Source organism: Dromaius novaehollandiae, chromosome 2, assembly GCF_036370855.1.
Source record: "Dromaius novaehollandiae isolate bDroNov1 chromosome 2, bDroNov1.hap1, whole genome shotgun sequence".
NCBI lineage: Eukaryota > Metazoa > Chordata > Aves > Casuariiformes > Dromaiidae > Dromaius > Dromaius novaehollandiae.
This window is the reverse complement of record NC_088099.1, coordinates 147,710,193-147,730,712: the sequence shown is the minus strand read 5'-3', so window position 1 is coordinate 147,730,712 and position 20,520 is coordinate 147,710,193. Positions and strand designations below refer to the sequence as shown.

The following is a 20,520-nucleotide window of genomic DNA, read 5'->3' as shown; positions in this document are numbered from 1 at the left end:
ATGCAGTGAGTTTACTAGAAGTTTCCTCTAAATTGCAAATACAACCCTTTGGCAAACGAACTATAACTGTCCCTTAACCTGTTTGCAAATACTGTGCCAATTCACAGTTCAATAAACTGAACTTCACTATTTTTATAGCCCCGCTAAGTAACATTTATATTCCAGACAAAGAGCACCCATGTCATCAAAAATACAAAAACAAAGTTAAAAATTTCACACACAGATGTATTCAGAGGCAAAGGAGGGTTTTAGAGAAGTCATGACTGAGGGATTTTATTGTTATTACTGTACTCACTTTCAGTGATATTTAAATGAAGACAACACCTTGATTGATTTAAGGCGCTTTGGAGGCTAAAGGGAAAGATTTCTTTTATAATTACAGTTTACAAGGCAAGGTACAGTCATTAAAAATAACTTCTAAAAAGTACGTACATTACAAAATCAAATATTGTTCTGTTCCTTACCTTGACAAAATTCAAAGTTCCCTTTTTTCCGGCAGTCACCTATCACTAAACTCAGTGCTCTCCAAGTGTTTCTTTTGACAGATATCATTCTCCACCAATCGCTCTGCTAATTTCCTCTTTCCTTTTCTGACTGGGACAGATATTACGTTCACCAGCCCAGAGATCAATCTTTTCTATTGACAACAACAAATGGAAAAAAAAAAAAAAAGAAGCACATATCACAGCCAGTTTGAAGCACCACACCCCTTCATTTGCATGATAATAGCAGTCTTTTAAATTAAAAAAGGAAGACAGAAATGCTATCATTCTAAATCAATTACCCACAATTTCTTAGTTAATATAAGGAAGTACTTTAAAACTGTATAAATTCTTGGACAAAAGCCTGTTTCATAAGGTGCCCATTTAAAACAGTCGACATACAGTGGGCAATAAGGTAAGGGCAGCCTGTAGTCTACCATGAGAATACCTTATTACTAAATTTCCAAAAATCATTGGTTTTAAACATATTCATACAAAATAAAATATTATATACTTTACCTGGATCAACAGATGCTCTAGAGAATAATTTATTAAACAAACATGCTTACTAAAAATAGAGACCTTTTAATTGCACAACCCTATACCACTTTGTATTTGTAAGTCAGAGAAAAGCAAACAATTTCAATAAAGGGAGATCAAAAAGGTACTGATATATTTACAAATCATCATCCCACTTCTGAAAAGGCAAGTTCTCTCCTACTCCAAAATCTACTCCAAATGTTTATCTGGGTTACACAAATCCTTTATAATTAGTGTGAGGCTATATTATAGGGTTGTCACGTTTTCCAAGACAATATTATGTTTTTCAGGGGTTCATAATTACGTCAAGGCAGAAAGTTGTTGAGAGCTAGGCACACGCAGTTACGTACATGCTTCAGTCTGCATCCACTGCTCAGGTATGTCAGGACATAAAGTTAAGCATGCATAAGGATCTGGCCGCAGCTGCATGCATCTAACCGAGGACCCAGCCCAAACCGTCTCCTGGACTAGATCGTATCGCAAAAAAATGTATCTATCGCCCAAAGGTATTTTCACAAGATCACGTTCGTATCTATGCCAAAAACTGCTCCCTGAAAAAGTACTCCTCCTCAAATCCAAACAAACCTTATATGCTAAGGTTACAGAACAAAGCAGTTTACCATTTTAAGGCCTTTCTGTAGTGTGTAGGCTCTTGGACCTTTCTCTGCAGCCCTGACGCAAGCCCAAGTTCTAGCGATTACAAGGAAAACAAGGGGCATGCAAGGACTGCAGGGTTGTACCCAGCATTTGGCAACTGTTAAGCTTTTAATATGACACAATTGTCTTTGGCGTTTGGAAAATAATCTCCAAAATACAGTCAGGATTCCCGAACTTGGGTGCAATAGTTACTGTTATAAAATTGTTTTTATTCCTGTTTATGCAACTCTTAGCTATCACCATATTCATATATAGGCAATAAAAATGACATTTCAGTTGTGCCTTATCATGAATTATATATGTTTTTCAAATGTTCAAACTTTTGTGTAACATCTTACATTTCCATAAATGCATACAATATTTCCTAAATTGTTGTTACTGTTTGCTCTGATTTTTATGGCCAGAATCTCATGCCACTACCAATACTGAAATATACTTTACTGACCAAGTGGCCCTACTAATTTCACTGAGATCATTTAAACATTAACTTTCTACTGAGTGATGATAGCACAATCTGGCTGAAATATGGATTTACAGTGGAACATTAAATTAACATCATATTTTGGATTCAGAATTACATACAGCAGCCATCTGTAAAAATGTATTCATGTTTTGTTAACCTTTACTAATTTGGCCACTAGAAATAATTATGATCAAATATGTTAAATTATGTAACATATAACAATTTAATATTTGTGTCTACTGAACGGCATACTCCTTTTCACGGCTGGTAAAAGATTTTTAAATCTCCTGCTGTACAAAAACAAGTTATCTGGAGCATCTTGCTTAAAAAAATAAAAAATATATACCCATCTGTCGTCCACTTTACAATGAAGACATCACTTTAACTTACTACTCTTCCTTTGTTTCAGCCCCAAGTCCATTTTCTCTACATGCCACATTCTCCAAAGTGATGGATGCATTCTGCCATACCCACTCCACGCTAACCTATTTTTAAAAGTATTTCTGCCTCCTGATTTGTAAACTGTTGTTGCTCTTAGACTGTACATGCAAAATTGTCTAAAATCTGAACTCCACTGAAAGCAGAATGCCTCGAACAATTTGTAGTCTTACAAGAGTGTTATAGAAAAGGATCAACATGTTGTATTACCATGGAAATTTTGAAAAACATACTTTCCCAAACAAATATTACTTTTTCTCAATGGTATGAAGTAATGAAAACCACATGTGTAAATCTGCGATCCGTGCAGTAGTTCAAGCTGCAGCTAATAGAAAATACAGAAAGTGAACTCTGCCATATAAAGGATTCTTGTTACAGAAATATAATGCGAAAACCAGATGCAGACAGAAAACCTTAATCACAGATGGGAATGTAATCACTGGCATACAGAATACTTTTTTGATCAATCTCAACCATATGAGAAATGTATTTATTTTCTAAGGAATGCAATAACTCGAGAAAGTCTTCTATTTGAATTCAGTTAACCTCATATTCACAGTGCTTTTATCTCATATATGGAGAGAAGGAGGATATGACCTGAGACAAGGTTTTAAGAAGAGGAGCCATTGGCCCTGGCAAATCATTCTTGTATCAGCTTATCTTCAAAGAATTAATAGGATGTAAAGACTACAAATATCAGAATCAGCCTCAAAAGAAATCAACCAATACTGCACTTCTTAGTCACTGCCAGAAATCCCTTCATCACCTAAGCATTTCTCTAGTTAAATTTTTCCTTTAACTTAATATATGGTTCTTCAGAAATACAACACTGAAACACACTGTTGCACTGAAGTTCTGCAAATCAAAACTGCAGTCTTATACCAAAGAATCTCTCTCCTCCTTTATAAAAGCTGAAGAGTCACCAGTTTTGAAGTTTTCTCTGGGCTTTCTTCTAACTACTGGAAATCGTAATAAATGCCCTCCACTCACACACCTCATGGGTGTCAGCAAAAAATAAAGGGCCACAGCACATTACAGGCATCTATTTACATCAAGTGCCTAAAATGCAGATTGCGTTCCATCAAGCAACTACCAAGACCAAGGTAGGACCAAGAGAACTCCTGCTGGTGTTTATTGCTGGTGACATTTCTGCTCAACTTTCAGCAATGCAAATATTACAGTAGTAGTAAACTTCTCACATGAAATATGGAAATTGCTATTCAAATCTGAAAATTGAGCTCAGGATTCAAGTCACTGATATGCTACCAGGACCTACACTCTTCCAAAGATTCAGCACCTTCAAGCAACCACAGGTCTACAGTTCAGCAGCCAATCCACGTAATTGCCTAAACAAATTTTACACCTGGTGATTAAACTGGACTGTTACATTAAACCACAAAGTTTATGTCTGGAAAAAAGTCTAGAAAGAAAAAGCATTCAGAGATGACACACTCCAGGCTGGTAGGCACCAGCAGCGGTGGTTTATCCCCTGGCACTCACTGATCCCAGCTGCAGCCACCTGCTGCACCCTTCCCACGGAAGTACCCACCTGCCCAGGGATATCTCCGCTCCTTATACAGGGCTGGCTGAGCTCTCACAGCTCACAACTGAGTTTATTCAAGTAACTCCAAGCTGGTACTCATTTATTTTACTACACCAGAACACAAACTGCAGCAGTTTGGTAGCTGCTACACCTAAGGGGAACAAAAGCCTTTGATGGGGACAGAGTAGACAGACTCCCCCCTCTCTTATTCGGAAGTCCCATTAGCATCATCCCATTTTAGGTATTGACAGTAAGAGGAGACAATCTCTAATGTACCTACCATAGGACTCTCAGCAATGGCTCATCACAGGTGTTCATCAGACTAATTCCGCTCAAGTTCCTGTAAATGTCTTTCTCTAATTGAATGTCCATATGCTAGGTGAAATTTGAAGTAAACTACTTACTGCACAAATGACTTTTTCCTCCTGTGTTAACACCTACTAAACCAGGTGATGAAAACACTTTGATTCTATCACTGCAATAGAAGTTTCGATTTTTCAAACTGTCTTGCCTATTCTGCCACTTTAATTTTAATTTCTGAGACACTGCAGCATCTATAGTAGTGCAGAAGCCAACACTTAAACCTAAGTAATATGGATCGGATATACTTGACTTATTTCAAAATAAGTATACTTAAATTAATAATATACTTTGACCATTACGTTTTAATTTGAATTTTTTTCATATAGCATAAACATCATGTGTGCAGAGTGCTAAATATGGAGTGAAATTTTCCAGCTGCAAAACAGTTCCATGTGATAAAACACAGAGAAATCCTGAAAACTCTTGTTTCATGTCATGTGTGCATGTGTGTGTCTCTGTCTTTTTTTCCTTCATCTAATTTCATCTGTAAGGGACTGTCCCTAGAGGACAAGAGAAGAGAGAACCAATTATATCCAGAGGTTGGTTTCTCCAAAATGAAGGCATCTGTTCCATGCCAACGACTTCCACATGGAAGAAAAACAGAACTTTGAAAGCATCTGTGTTCATGGTTGACAGTCACAGATCTTAGGGTCTACTGTAATTGCCCAGCTGCAAACATGATTTGGTTGCTGCTGTTGTCAGCTGATCTCACAGAGAAAACCCTCAGAAAACAGATAGATAAAAATCAGATATTCTCACAGAATACTGACACCTTTTCCCTTCTGGAGATATTTTTCTTGATGCAATGGGTTTGATAGAAGTACATTGTAAAGTGTTTTTTAACAAACATGGGAAATCATTCATTTTACAAAATATTCTGCTCTAAGATTCTATTCTTTAAATGACATACAAGTTCAAGCACAACGTGCTCATTATTGTTAGTATTTCAGGCTGATATTTTGTAAGAGTGATTCAGAAACCAGTATGATTCACCAGCCACATAATCCTGCAGCCCACCTTATTTAGGCAAATAGTCTCAGTAAAACCAAGAGGATACCTGAGCAGAAGCTCTGAGTTTTCACTAGAAATTCATATGGCAGACAAATAACTAGTATGGTATTTATTATTCAAATCATGTCACTTCCAGTGAGTAGACACTGAAAGACACTTAAAGAAATATTACTGGTAGTTCAAACCTGACTAACAGCATTAGGTGTGACACGTGCAGTGAGATACACAGCAATGCTGTGGGCCTTCACTGTTAAAAATCAAGCAAGTGGTTAACAAGAAGCTCTGTGAAGTAGCAAGACCCTAACTGATTTTCAAAAGCACAGCACTGACTGCCATTTTGGGATCTAGGAATACTGATAGCACAGTTGCAACAAAGACAATCAAAACCCCAGTGGCCTAAGTAGAAAATACATTTACATCCTCTATCCTCCATCGAGCAGATAAAAGAGGATCATCCTTCTTAGAAATATTTCATGCACCCAGTATGTTTTTGTAGTTTTCTTACCTAGGACTTTTATCGACAACTTCAAAAAAAGAAGATACTGTATGTTAGGGAACTACCTTTTCATTATTGTTTTAAAGAAGAATGCGTTGTTATTTAGGTGGATTCTACCTGCAATATAAAATATACTCTGCAGCCATGGTGCTCAGCGTTTCCAGCCAATTAGTCACGCAACTTAGGACGGATAGCAGGGACTCCTACGCAGTTTCCCTTGCCTGGCACACGCCTCAAACTGTTATGATTGCACAGAGCAGCGACGCTGTGGGTACGTATTAGCCTGACATTTCCTGACCATTTCTAAATTGCCTCCAGGAAGGACAATAGTTGGGAGCGGGCCTTCGTCACAAGGACAATTAACGCAGCCACCTGCTTCCCGTGAACTCCTCAGGAGCACGCCCTGCCACCGGCAGTGTCACAGAGATCCCATCCATCCTCTTCCCGGAGGAGTAGCTGCGGGACAACAGAAACAACAGTGGCCAAGAATCTCTCTCTAAGAGGAGGGGACATTGAGGCCCGGCTTTAAAAAAACGTTTTGAAGAAAACTAACACCAAAACCTCCCATGAACTTCATGGGATGAGGATGGGACCAACAAATCTCGCATCAGAAGGTATGCATTACACATCGATCCACCCTTAAAACTACTGTAGCTGTATTTGCGGTAGCTGTACACTTTTCTAGAAATGTCTGGAGCACGCAGCTGGCTCAGAAATTGTTTTATAGCTCTTGGGACATAAAATTTAAGAATCCTGGCCCCATGGACTCAATGGGAACCTCTGAGAATATCATTACTGAAGGAACAGACTTTTTCTCTCCTTTTATATGTAATTCTTCATCAGGTAAGTCCATCATTTACAATTCAAAGAGCATGACTCACTTTCCATTAAGACCTGAGCTAGCCCACTTATCCTCACACAGGATACTGTCATCAGGGCCAAAGCTGGTCTAGCCTCAGAGCAGTTCCAGCAAAGTATTAAGATCACAGGAATAAGATGGGAGTGCAGGAAGCCTGAGGTCCAGACCCACAGACTGGTGTTTAGACAAAAAGGCACAATCTTCAGTGAGAATTGGGCATGTGGATACCATTGAAGATCTGAGCTCAAATACTCTTCAGTTCAACACTTACAAACTCCACTGGCCCTTGGAGTTGCATTTATTTATCACGGTGCACATGAAATGCATGTAACATTCAGAAATTAAGCTACATTATTCAGTTCAGTACAATGTTTTCCTTGCTCTTCTTCAGTATGCTTTAATACAGGTTGCAGCGTCCTTTTCTAGTATTAAGTGGTTTGCCAACAAGCTTTAAAAATAATAAATAGCACAGTCATGAAACAGCTTTTGCTTAATGGTTCCTAGCACTCAGTGACTTCACTCACTAAAACCCTTTCTATAACATTACCCTTAAATACTTTTAGCAATGCCACCATTAAAATAAAATAAAAAATCATCCTGGCACTACCATCCATTGATAGCACACCCCCAGGTACCATTATCCCTAAATTTGTTGGCAGCTTTCTCTGGTTTCTGGCACCACTATGCTTTAATGGCTCTGGCAACAAACCCCACCTGGATGTTACTGAAAGCACTCCTTTGGAGCATTCTTCCCAAATATCCCTTGCAGTAGTATCATTCTGTCTCCTTTGTTGCATCCTAATCATCTCATTTTCTGGCAATAGCTTCACTCTCTCTCACTGTCAGTGCTTGAGCTGGTCTACAGCAGCTCTCTTCTTGAACTCATCTAACACAAGTGTGATTAAATGCTGGGATAATATTTTCAAAGAGGATTTTAGGACAGTATCTTTGCTGCTCAAGTTGGGCATTTGCTTGCCTCCCAGCTTTAAACTTCATTGTATTACACCCTAGTAACACAATACGATATAACCAATGGGGAAGAAAAGCACAGGTACAAAATCCTAACTAATTTGATGCTTCTTAACAGAGAATGTTAAGCCCTGAGACCACCAAAAGCCACACAGCCATTTACTCGATATGCCATCCAACTTGTCATGATGGCATGGAGAACCAGCAGCCAGACACTGCTGTTTATGGAAGTAGATGAAACAAAAAGTAGAAAATGTATTCTGGCAAATAAACAATGGAAAGATGTGGGGAAGTTTTGGGGGTTGGATGGGGGGTTCTGACTAAACGATTTGAAAGATGACACCTGAAGCACAACCTAACGGGGCACCTGTGTGGTCATCATCAGCAAATTTAAAAATTTATTCAATAGGTCACCAAATAAAATCAATCACACAAGAAAATGACTAGTGGTAATAACTACTACTTATGCAAATTACATATTAACGAGGCAGACATACTTAAGCCTTCCTGAGCTACAAAAGTAACTATAGTCCTGTACAATTAGCAATGGTCATGCAACCATCTCCCCAGATGCCTGACAAAATTCCTGTTTTTTATTCACTGCCTCAACGTGGCTTTTCATAAATTATATATTTTTTATTATTTTATCATTGCATGCCACTGTTTGCAGATTAATTCCACTCCACTAGGTGGAGTCTTATGTCTTTCCAGACAGCAACCTAATTTCCAAAAGAACCTATTATCCTCTATGAACTTTAGCTGATACTTACTTTACTTTAAGCAGCACACTCTACCTGCCTGGCTAACAGAGGAAGTGGCAATGAATCAAATGTGTTCTTGAGACAACTGAAGAAATCATGAAATACCACGTGAAGAGCACGTGTCAGCATGTTGCAATATGGGATTGTTCACTAATACTATTGTTGGAATACCACTGTATTGCTGTACTTGCAGTTTTTTAAGATGGCAAAATTCTTAGAGAACACAAAGTAAAGAAAAAATATCACTTCAATAAGTCACCATATCATATATGAACAACTATATATATGAAATAGCATGTTTCTGAATTTCTCTTATATTCTTCATATGTGTTCATGATATTTTGAATGTCTAGGATACCCTTTCTCCCAGGCATCCCAAAACACGTTACAGAAAATGAAACCTAGCACGAAAAGATTTCTTTCTATTCACATTTCCATTTACAACCACTGAAGTTAAATATGGCAACTATTCGATAGCAAACAGCAAAACTGCATGCGGAATTTTTGGCAAAGAAGAGAGAAAACAGAGCACTCATGAAAGCGCTGAGAAAATGCAGATGCTCTATACCAAGCTATTATCTCTCTTTTAGGGTTAGATTCCCCCACAACCCCAGGAAGAAGTACCACAAAATCCTACGACCAAAGCAAGAAGCACCTTGGTTTAAAATCTCTTTGGGAAGACAGCAGCTCCAGCAACATGTTGCGATAGAGCATTTGTTCGGTAATACTGCTTAGGAGGAACTCAGCACTAGCACGCAGCTCCTCTAGGGTCTCACATCCCCAAAGGAGCCAAGGTAGGGCTTCTTTAGCTCTGGCTCTGCTACTGACAGATACCACAAGCTATTTAAGGCTACAGACATTTTGCCCTGATCAGCTATGTTTTTTGTAATATTTACTTCTCATACATATGTCTATAACTATGTATACGTCCCACAGAAGGTGAGGTTTAACAGGGTTAGCTTTGTTGGGGAAGAGAAGATTTGGAGGAAAAGAAACAACTTTCATTTTTAAAAAATTTGATTCTAGTGACTGTCACAGGATGTAAACAGTCTTTTGGGGGGGGAGGCTTTTTGTTATGTTTCAGGAGCGCACAGAGTTTTGGATAAAATCTGTATAAATAATCATCCCTCTGTCATTCAGCATAAATTTATGCACATGTGTGCGCACAGTTACATTTGGGAATACAAACTATAAAGCAGACATGCCACAGACTTCTAGACAACCTACCACAAGCGCTGATCTCACATAAAATCCATTCTATATTTAAAATTCACTTTATCGAATTTTAATTATTTTTGATCTGTAGCTCACTTTGAGGAAAATCCCCCAAGGTCAAAAGCTTACAAATCCAATTGTAAAACTGAACAGAAGCATCACCAAGGCCCTTTCCCGTATATACACCTGCCAAAGAACAGAGTTCCTGACTACTAGATTAGAAATCAACAATCAAAACCCATTCTAATATTAAAACCAGGTAATTCTCTATGTTGCAGTAAATATAAAATAAAGAAGTAAATGAAAAACTCTTGTTTTACCCAGCACGTTTACCCATGTTATGTATGTAGGCCTCCAATGGATGTAACAGTATATGAGCACTTCTTGATTAAGATCCTTATTCAAAAAATTAAGAAACAAACCCTTTTCTCATTAGATCTTTTTTATTTTTTTTAATTAAAAAGTAATAATGCCATTTTCTCTGGAGATGCCTCTGATAGAAAATGTATGTTCTACCAATGTAGTGCTTTCCAGGTTCATAAAATTCACTTGGATTAGCAGCTCTACAACAGTGAATATTTTTGTATATATGCATTCAAGGATAATGTAATCATTTTATTTAACTATGGAAAAAGTTACTCCAAATGCCCCATTAACTAAAATGCCCTTGATCAGCCTAGACTTAGATTTGCAGGTATAGTAAGAATGAAACAAGCCAAAGAATGCTCTGTAATACTCTGAACAGTTTTTACTTTGCCTAAGATCTTCAATAGAAAGTAAAGCCAGAGCTGTTACAACTAGGAAGCAGTAACTCACAATTTTAAGAAACAATCATAGTTTTTAACAAAATTATTTTAAATATAAGAGTTAAACCCTTTTACCAATATACTGACATTCAGCTATCCAGTGCCATTTTTACAGTCTAAACAGATATGGTCCTAATTGCATAATGCCATTTTATCTGCTGAAGATAAAAGTGCCGATAAACAGAAATGCACATTAGGCAGGAGATTTTTCAGAATAGATTTTTTTTTAAATAACCCACTTGCATTAACAAAAGATTGCAATGGCTTCCAAATTATAGGGTGTTATTTTTAGTGGAAGTAGTTCAATATTCATATTGGAGCAGATGTAGCAGTTTAACAAAACAGCTCTTCAAATCCTGCACAAATTGAAAACAGGAAAACTGATTGCATTTTCTCTTATCACTTTCCTTTTCTGAATTGACACTTTTGGCCTTCTGAAAATTTACACATGGCTTTCATCTCAACAGCACCTGCTGATCAAACAGAAACCTAACATTTTCATGAAAATGGTATAAAGGACTAGTTTTCTTTTTACCATCTTAAAGGGCATCAGCAGTCCACTTGATGGCAACAATTGTTGAGTAGATGGCACGCTCAGAATACATTTTTTATTTTCATTACACTTACTTTAAAAAATGAGTTAAATCACTAGTGGCTCTGTCATACTAGCTCTTTGTCTGCTTTAAATTAATTTTGGTCTCTATCTCTGCCTAACCCTGATGGGTTTCATTCTGCAGCCAGATAGATTTTAAAGAACATCGAAAAGACTTTGAAATAATAAGGCACATTGGATGTCCTGTAGTCATTGGGTCTTCTTTATAAATGCATTTATATGTAATCACATCAATTAACATATGCAAGTATGCATATACATACAGATATTGCATGAAAAGACATTTCTTTTTACAATGCTTATACTAAGGGAAAATATATGTATGTTCGCTCTGTGTTGCATCCTCTGGGCTTTGTCAAGAGAGGATGCTGAGGGGGGAGGAACCCAACCGGGATCTATTTAAAGTTGTTCTTTGTTTCCTGACGCACTGTACACACTGGGCGAAGGCCTCGCAGGTGCTCTGCATCTCCAGCATCCAGGCTGTGGCGGAGATGCTGCCCCTGGCTAACGTGGCGAGCACGCCAGCAGCGCAGCCAGAAGTCCTGGGGCTCTTCTTGCGGAAGTTTAAGATATCAAGCCATGTATATAAAATATGAAACATAAGTACCTTGTTATCCTGTCTGCTTCCGAGCCTGCAAACTCTGAAGTGCAGCAGCAGGTAACAAGGCCCATCTTTCCTCGTACATAATTCTAGGTGTAATTAAAGATACTCCTGAAACCTGCTATGTGTCAGCTTCTTAACTGATCGAGCCCTAAACCCTCTGAAGTACTCTGCTGCCATCCATTACCATTCTGCTTCAGCGATAAGGTAACCTGAAGGCAGAGATGACATACAGTAATATATGTGCCACTCCAGACAGTTGGGTTGTGAATTTCAGCGTTTCATCATGCTCAGTGAGGCAATCGCAAACCTGAAATGTCAATATGTTCAGTCAATGGGAGTAAAATAATGGGGCTCTATTGTCTTACCCTATCGATCTGCTGCTGTCAACAAGACTACATGCCCCTCTGGCTTTAAACAAATTTTAATTAGGCTTTTAGTTACCGGATCGTATCTATATATCTATCCGTGCAAACACCTGACAAAGTGAAACAGCAATATAAATATTGCAAACTTTTAAATATATTTCTGAAGATAATTGTTTAATGTTGCTTTAAGAAATAACTGTTGATAAAGCCGTTCGTTAGGGCAGCGCGCACGCACTCGGTGCTTTAATCTGGTGAGAAATGAAAAATCCCCCAGTAGCGAAGTCCAACCCCCCCGGGGGCACTTTCTATCCCCTGCTCCCCCCCCCCCCCCCGCGCCTTCAAAGTTGAGGACCCCCCAGCACAGCAGCAACCTGCGCAGTTGTATTCACGCCGGGACCAAGCGCAGGCCCGCGCCGCCCGCCCGCGCCCTCCCCGCGGGCGCCACGTCCGGGCCGCGAACGCGCACACAAAGCGCGGCTCCCTCCCGCCCGCCGCGCGCCGCGCCGCGCCCCGCCCCGCCCCGCCCCGCCCCCGCCCCCGCCGGCCGCCCTTCACGCGCGCCCCTCCGCACCCGCTGTTTTTAAAGCCTGGTCGCTAAATGACCTATTGTTCTCCGGCCGCGCCGCCCCCCCGGGAAGGCGTGCGGGGCGGGGGGCGGGGCGGGGCGCCCTCACCTCAGGGCGCGGCCGGCGGGCGGAGGGGCAGCGCCGCGGCCTCCCCCCTCCCTCGCCGCCGCACAACAAAAGGCAGATCCCGTCCCCCCCGGGCTAATCTCGGCGTGTAAATCCTCCGCCGGCGAGGAGGGGCGATAACGGCGTTACGTCTTCACCCCTGCGGGCGCTTATCGACTTCGGCACCGCGCAGCGGGCGCGGGAGGCGGCCGGCGAGGGGGAGAGGGGGGTGTCCCCGGCCCTCCCGCCCTGCGCACGCCGCGGGTGGCGGTTACCTGCTGGCGGCGGCGGCGCGGCCGGGCTTTGTACTCGTTAAACACACACCGCGGCTTATCTGCGGCGAAGGGCTGGCCGGGACGGCACATGGCGCGCGGTGCCGCGTGTGCCGGGGGCAGCGCCCATCGGGCGATTACACTATCGGCACGGCCCAGGCGGAGGCGGGAAGCAGCGCGGGGAGCGGGGGCGCCGCGCACCGCAGAGGGGGCGGCCCGGCCCGCCGCCGCCCGGGCTCCCGCACCGGCTGCTTCCCCGCCGGGCGGCTCCCGCACTAAACCGCCCGCGTTTGTGTTGACTGGATCCGTCCCGGCGGGCTGCTGAGGGGTATCGCGTCTGCCCGCGGGAGCCGAGACAGCGCCGTGGCCGTGCGGCCGCGCCGGGCTGCTGAGCCGACTCCGCGCGCCCGGGCTTTAAAAGTTTTAACTGTCTCTCCCTTGGAACCGGTATCTGTTTTTAAGGCAATGAGCTGCTCTTGAATCTCCACGGAAAGGCAACGCGAGGGCCGGGATGGGGACAACGACGGCACGCTGGAGCGAGACGGGCCTTGTCCGGGGGGCCCTTCCACACTCGCTCCGCCAAGGTGGCAGTTTTTCCCCAAGAGAAAAAATAAAGGGAATTTGATACATAACACGAAGTGAAAACCAGAACTGAGGTGGGGGAAGGGCGTGTATGTGAAAATCGTGTCACTGCAATGAATGTCAGATAAAAAGGGGTCTGTCACAAATCCTCCACTAATCCAATAATGCGAAAACCTCTTGGTATCACTGAGACATAGCACAAGGTAATTTTTTTTTTCATTCTTCCTAAACCACTCCAACTATATATTCAGCCTTAGTAATTTAGCAAATTTTCCTATCACAAAAGCAGGCATTTGGTTTTTCAATAAAGGTAAAATGATTTTTACACGCCAAATTCGTTATGGATTCCTTAGATAGTATTTTTACTCTTAAGATGGCCCACTTTTTCCTCAACTTCCTCCAGTTGTCAGTTGTGTGACAACCATATTTAGAGGTAATCAGACAGGTCATATTACAAGAGTTAGTCAACTCACTTGAAACCCAAGCACTTAGTGGTATATTCTGTGCATTTCCAAAGAAAAGTGACTGTAATGAATTCAACCTGCAAGGTACCAGGTACCAGAGAGTTTTCTCTCTGCATATGTGCTTTCAAAATATTATGTACAAATGAGAGACTGCTCTTTTAATTCTAAGTATGTTAGGGACTTTTCCTTGCAGTCTAATGTGCCATGAACTAATTTAGGATCTATCAGATTCTCATCTTCCAGAGCCTCAGTATATGGCTTATATCTACACTGGCCATTCCAACAGGCAGTTTTACTACTAGAGTCACAATTCTCTAAAGAAAAACTAATCTAGGATCCTTTCTAATGTAAACAATTTGCTGCAAAAACACTCAGATTTAAAAATAAAGCAATGTGTGGTAATAAAATAAATACAATCAGAGTGCAAATGTGTAGCAGAAGTGGTGTTCCATAAGCACAGCTGTCTCAAAGTCCAAGCTGCAGGCTAGAAATCTTAATTTCAACTGACTCTCTCTTAATAATGGGTTACCTTCCTATAAAGCATAAAGTCCATCTGCCCCAGGCAGATAAGTTTTGAAGCATTAAAATAGATACAAATCTAACATTTTCTTTCTGGCATTGAATATGTGAATTCTAGTGTGCTATAATGTGAGAATTCCAACATATGACCATTATGGAATAATATCTCATAGCTCAGCTTGTCATTACTTCACTTGTAATTCTTATGTTAATTATGTTCATAATTACTATAAACAGATGTGGTAGGAATTCATGTGACCTTTTACTGCAGAATGCATTTCTCACTCTTTTCACTTTCTTTTACCAATATAATATTAGGCCAGAGCAAAGTAATTCTGACACACTCTGCATGTCTCTGTGTACATACTTAAAATGAAACCATTTCTATCTCATATATTACAGCCAGAAGACCACGTATATGCCAGGACACTGACAGGAAGATGATTCTGAGAAGTCTACCCTGAAACACACCCTTAAAAGACTGTGCTTACAGTGAGTATTTTGGCTAAACCTAGCTAAAACCACAATTGAAGCCTAGGACACAAATGGAGTACTGCGTTTTTATTCAGCACCTTTGTTAATGCAGCAGTATCCTGCTTTACAACTATAAGTACATGACAGCCATACAGCAATTTATTTTACTCACAGCCCAACCATCACCGTCTGTACACAAAACACATTTACAATAAAATCACTATGGATTTCATTAAGAGAAAGCCTACTCGAATTTCATTTCTTTGGACCTAATCTATAATTAGTGTGGACAGACAGGTGCAAACCCTTCTCCTCTACAGATGGCTACTGGAAATGGTGCAAAATAGCTCCTTCTGTTTAAACAACACACAGATAACCTGCTCTGCTCTTATCATTTACAATTACCTCCATTATACTGAACTAATGTTTACTTTAATAAAATGTCCACTGTTCTCTAAACATTATTTGGAAACTTTCATATCAATGGCAGAAAAAAAATGAAGATGGAAGTCAATGTCTTTCAGATGAAATATTTTATTTTGAAAAAAAAATGTCCTTTTAAAGGGCAGGATATTTTGGCTTTGATTTTTACATCTGCTGATTTTTTCTTATTTCACAAAACCACACAGTGTACTTTTTCCTGATGTATTTATGCTACCATATATTAAGCTAATCAAGTTTATAGTAAACAAGAGCAGGACAACTGTGATTTTAGAGCAGATCTTTAAAGAGCAACATCTATATAGAAAAGCAAGAGCCTTTACATTAAAAGTTCAGTTTTTAAACCACCTCTTTTGGTGCTTTCATGGGAAACAAGATGAAGAAAATGAAATCTGGAAGCCAATGTTTTAACAATTTACATTCTCACTACTTATGCTAAATTCAATGTTTGTTTAAACTTCTTTTAGGTTGCTATTAAAGGCTGTATGAAAAAGAGCAGGCTCCTGCTAACTAAATGGATGTAAGCATTTTTTTTTAATTTGCTCAGATTTAAAATGATTTCTTTTTACAGCTCTTTAACCAAACCATGAGAAATAACCTCTACACAACAGCAAGTTCACGTTTTATTTCAGCTGATAAGGCTTCTTGATCTCTACATGACAACTTAAGTTTCTACAGAACAAAGAACAAGATCCTTTTTCCCCTAATTTAAAAAATCTGAAGCGCCCTCAAAAGCAACATACTAATATCCTTATTCAATTAGCTGAAGATTTAACAGTAAAGGACTGTGGCAAGTGGATTTGAAAGATGAAAATGACAATTGCAACCCCTTTCTCCCATCACCCCCAATGCAAACAGTGCAGATGCCTATTTCTTCCAAAGTGTCTGGCAATGAAGAGTTTGCAGTCTGCATATTACCTCAATGAAGTGGGCTTTGCATTCAATGCCTGTCGTCTGAAGTTCATTTCAGAGAAGTGAGAAACAGGATTTGACAGGGAAGAATGTCCTGAACTGACTAGCCACTGACCAGCACTCCAGGTGGAGCTATTTTTCTCCCCTTTCTTCTATACACAATACTTCCAGCCTAAAACTCCATGTGCACGCAGGCATGCCTAGTGTTAAGTATATACAGATGAGACACTGTGTGCTGTTTTACTGGTCCATTATTTAGGCAAAAAAGTTAACATTAAGGTGGTCAAATGGTAGAAGGCAATGTTTTACTTAAAAAGATTTTGGAAACTATTTAAAAGCTCAAAGCCTTTGAAGAAAAACAACTTGTGCAGCAGTTGCCAGGAAGCAGTGACCTAACGCTGCTGTCTGCATTCCATCACAAACAGATTGTTTCTTCTCAGTTAGGACATTTGTACAGCTAGAAACCAAGCCTTAGAGATGCTTGCACACATTAAGGCTGAAATTTGCATCAACTCCTGCTATCTTATATACTCAGCCGGTTTCAGCTTGCCAGGATATTAACAGATTTAAAGGGTTTTTGTTGTTGTTGTTATTATCATTTGCGCTATTGCATGGTTGAGTTTCCTATGACAGAAAAGACAAATGATGCAATGTAACTATTACAGAGGAGTAACAGTTATATTGCAGGCTCAGATATGATAAAACTGATCTTAGGAAACTTCTCAATAATCAAACAAAGTAGCTTCCTGAAAAAAAACCTTTATAGCGAGCCTGCAGTGTATCTTGCAGCTCCTGAAGCCTTTACCAACTTAGTATTTTCATAGACTGCACAATAATGAATAAGCCATATTCAGATCTTTTTCCTGGTATTTTTCTATTGATGGGGAGCCACAGAAACAACTAATGCTAGAACCAAAACATAAACAAGATAGACTAACTTTCCTAACATTCAGACAAGCTGAAGGAAATTCCCTGATCATATTGGATTTCCTAAGGAAATCAGCCCAGAATAAACTGAATGAGGTTTTCAGACTTCCCCTGAAAAGGTCAAGCATCAGCTTTAACAACCATTAGAAACCAGTTTCAATCCTCTCAGTTACCCAGATTCACTAAAACTGTTGGCAGAAAAGCTGAGCAGAAAACCTGGACAACAGAATTCAAATCCAAAAACACCTTTCATCTATTGCTGCAAACTACAGTTAACAAAGTTCATTATTTAAACTTTCCATTGCGTCTATCAGGATGCAGAAATGGAAAAGGAAATGTAAGGCTACAAGGGTATAATTAAATAAATTATATTCACCCTTAGCCCTAACATATTGTGTTTACAAATACAATAATTATGTTTCTAGCTACATGTCAAAAGAAAATATTTTTTAAGTTCTTCAAAACGCATGCAAGCATTACTGTAAGTAGGAAATAAGTCAAAACAGATTAGTAGACCAAAAATGGGGAGAAAAAAAAATCCTGCTTTGGTCAGCAACTCGGACCACCATCAGGGGATAAATCAATTTGCAGCAGCTGTGGACAGCCATTTAAGTCTGGGACCTGAACAGATTAATTAGGGGAAGCGATGTTAAAAGTTAAAGGGGTCAGAGTTACATTAAGCACACGAATATTCGCCGGAGCAAACCCTTGGCTGTACATACCAAGACTCAAGACATCCTTTTAGGCAGCCGGGGGTGCCTACAGCCTGACGTCTGCCACTTGCCCTGCTCCCACAGACAGCACGGTAGTTCCCACGGACTGCTTTTAAGAAGCCTCGACCGAAATTTGCCCAGACACTAACATGCCCTGCCAGTCACTAACGGTGATCTTGCGCCCGATTTTCGCTTTAAAGGCAGGCGTGCGCGGTGCCCTAGGTACCTGCAAGGGTACCTGGAGCGCGCAGGGCGCCCAGCGCGGCTGCCGCCCGCGACGGAAACCCGCCGGCACCGCGCATCCGAGGGGGCTGCGCCTGCGGGCCGGCGCTGCCAGGAGGCTCGAGGAGCCGGTCCTCTAAGTGCCCCGGCTCAGCGCGGGGCAGGGCTGGGGGCTGCCGGGGTCGCTGCCGAGCCCGCAGCGCTGCCACCGCCCTGCCGCGGGCGGCGAGGCGGCGCCGGGGCCGCTGTCCCGGGCCGCCGTCCCGGGTCGCCGCCGCCTCGCACCGGCGCGCAGCGGACAGCAACCTCTCTTCGGGGGGATGAGGACGTCTGACCCTCTGCTGCCTTCTCCCTCTCGCCTCTAAACTTCTCAGCGAGCTTAAGGGAGTCACATTTTGCCTCCTCTTTGGGCGCAAGAGCGATTTTGGAGCTGCGTCCGATTAGTTACTTTCAGTTTCTTTCTAACAATTTCGGAGAGCAGAGCACAGTGACAACCCAGATATTTCTGGGCGACTCAGCACGTAATGGACTCGCGGGTCCCGCAGTAAAGGTAGCAAGTCCTTCCCTACCCTAAGCCCAGTTTAGCCCGATCTCCTAACTTTGGCACTAACAAAAGGACTCGAACTCGCCAAAAGTCCAAGGCTCGTCTAAACGACCGGGAGCGCAGGTCTGCAGGCTCCGACCCCCCTTTACGGATGGCATGGACGAGTCTGTGGAATCCAACCATATAGCTCAGATCTACGAGCTGACACAATTGCATTGTATTGCAGTTTTGGAAATGCAGTCTGTCCTGTTCTCCTGTCGTTTTAGGAAGCGGGGATATTTGCAAGATCGCAGTGCGGTTGAAAACGATGTGCACAGCCTGAAATATTTCTTGCAAAACAGCCTAAAGTGATGTTGCCAGCGCTATATAATCCGACGACTGTAATGAAACAAAAATCCCACCAGAAATTTTTCAGGCACTGCGGTCCACATTGGCTAGCTCTGTGATCTAGCGAGGGGAGGGGGAAAAAGAAAAAAGGCAAGTCCTAAACCGAGACAGAAACCCTACGCTACGGAAGACAAGAATATAAGCCTCGATGGTTATTTTTTGAAAAACGAGGCAGCTTGGCTTCTGGGCTTTTGACAAACTGAGGGTGCAAGCTTGCGAGCTGGGAACCCCGGCCGCAGGAGCCGCATGCAGCGCTAACCTCGCCCGGCTACAGCAGCAGCCTCGGTCCGGCTGGGTTAGTTAGAGCCGCGGGAGCCGCTCTGAGGCAGAGCAAACCCTGCAAGAAAGGACGAGCGGGCAGAGGGGACCGCGGCTGCCTCCCCCCGGCGCCCCGCGCCCCGGTACTCACGCTGCAGAGGGCCGGAGAGTCCCACCATCCGCCACGGGCTGCGAGCTGCAAATAAAAGTTCCCGTCCGCCTCGGGGGAGAGCCGGCAGCCCGGGCGGCTGCAGGGGAGAGGGGGTGGGAGAGGGGCGAGCGAGGCGGCGCGCCTTCCCTTCCCACTCCAGATGATCCACGTCCACAAAAGTCAAAACGAGCTGAGGAGAAACTCCAGCTGCTCTTTTTTTCCTCCCTCTCTCTCTCTCTCTCTCGCTCGCTCTTTTTTTTTTAAAGGAGGGTCGGCTCGAGGGAGAGGCTACCGGCTCCAGCGGGAAGGACGAGAAGCAAGACCGCCGCCAAGTCTCCTCCGCGCCGAGGCAGGCGCCGCCGCGGTGCCGCTCCGTGCCGCCGCGCAGCAGCGCGGTGCGCAGCGCCGGCCGGCGAGCGCCGTGTCCGCGGGCAGGCGACGCCCGGGCGCAGCCCGTGCCGCACGGGGGGAGCGAGCCCGCGCCGCCGCCGCCGCCGCCGCCGCCGCCGCCGCGCCCGCTAGCAGGCCCCGCGCCGCCGACTGCCGGCAGCCGGCGCGGCCCGCTGCCCAGGTGCGGCGGGGGAGGGCCCGGGGCGGGGGGCGGCGATGGAGGTGGGAGACATCTGCGGCGCGCGGGGGCGAGCGGGGGTCAAGTGCGCCGCGACAAAAGGCGAGCGCGGCCGGCGCGGCGCCCCCCGCGCTGCCGCTCCCCGCGCTGGGCGGGCGGGCGCGCTCCGCGGTGCCGCCGCGGCGGGGCTGCCGGCGCTAGGAGCCCGGGCTGCCCTGCAGTAACCCGAG

General features: G+C 42.9%; 1 protein-coding gene across 3 annotated transcripts in view; it reads right to left on the bottom strand.

Moving 5' to 3' along the window:
* Positions 1-20,307, bottom strand: part of RUNX1T1 (RUNX1 partner transcriptional co-repressor 1) — a 115,631-nt gene extending 95,324 nt beyond the window's left edge. Inside the window, exons 1-2 of one of the 3 annotated variants that reach the window (XM_026099754.2) lie at positions 19,723-20,307; positions 465-637 (exon numbers count right to left, since the gene is read on the bottom strand). In XM_026099754.2, coding sequence (XP_025955539.1) covers positions 465-552 — 88 coding nt within the window. In that variant the 5' untranslated portion in view covers positions 553-637; positions 19,723-20,307. The remainder of the gene's footprint in view (positions 1-464; positions 638-19,722) is intronic. The other 2 variants (XM_064507756.1, XM_026099755.2) reach the window with 2 other exon arrangements.
* Between the last annotated feature and the right edge of the window lie 213 nt (positions 20,308-20,520).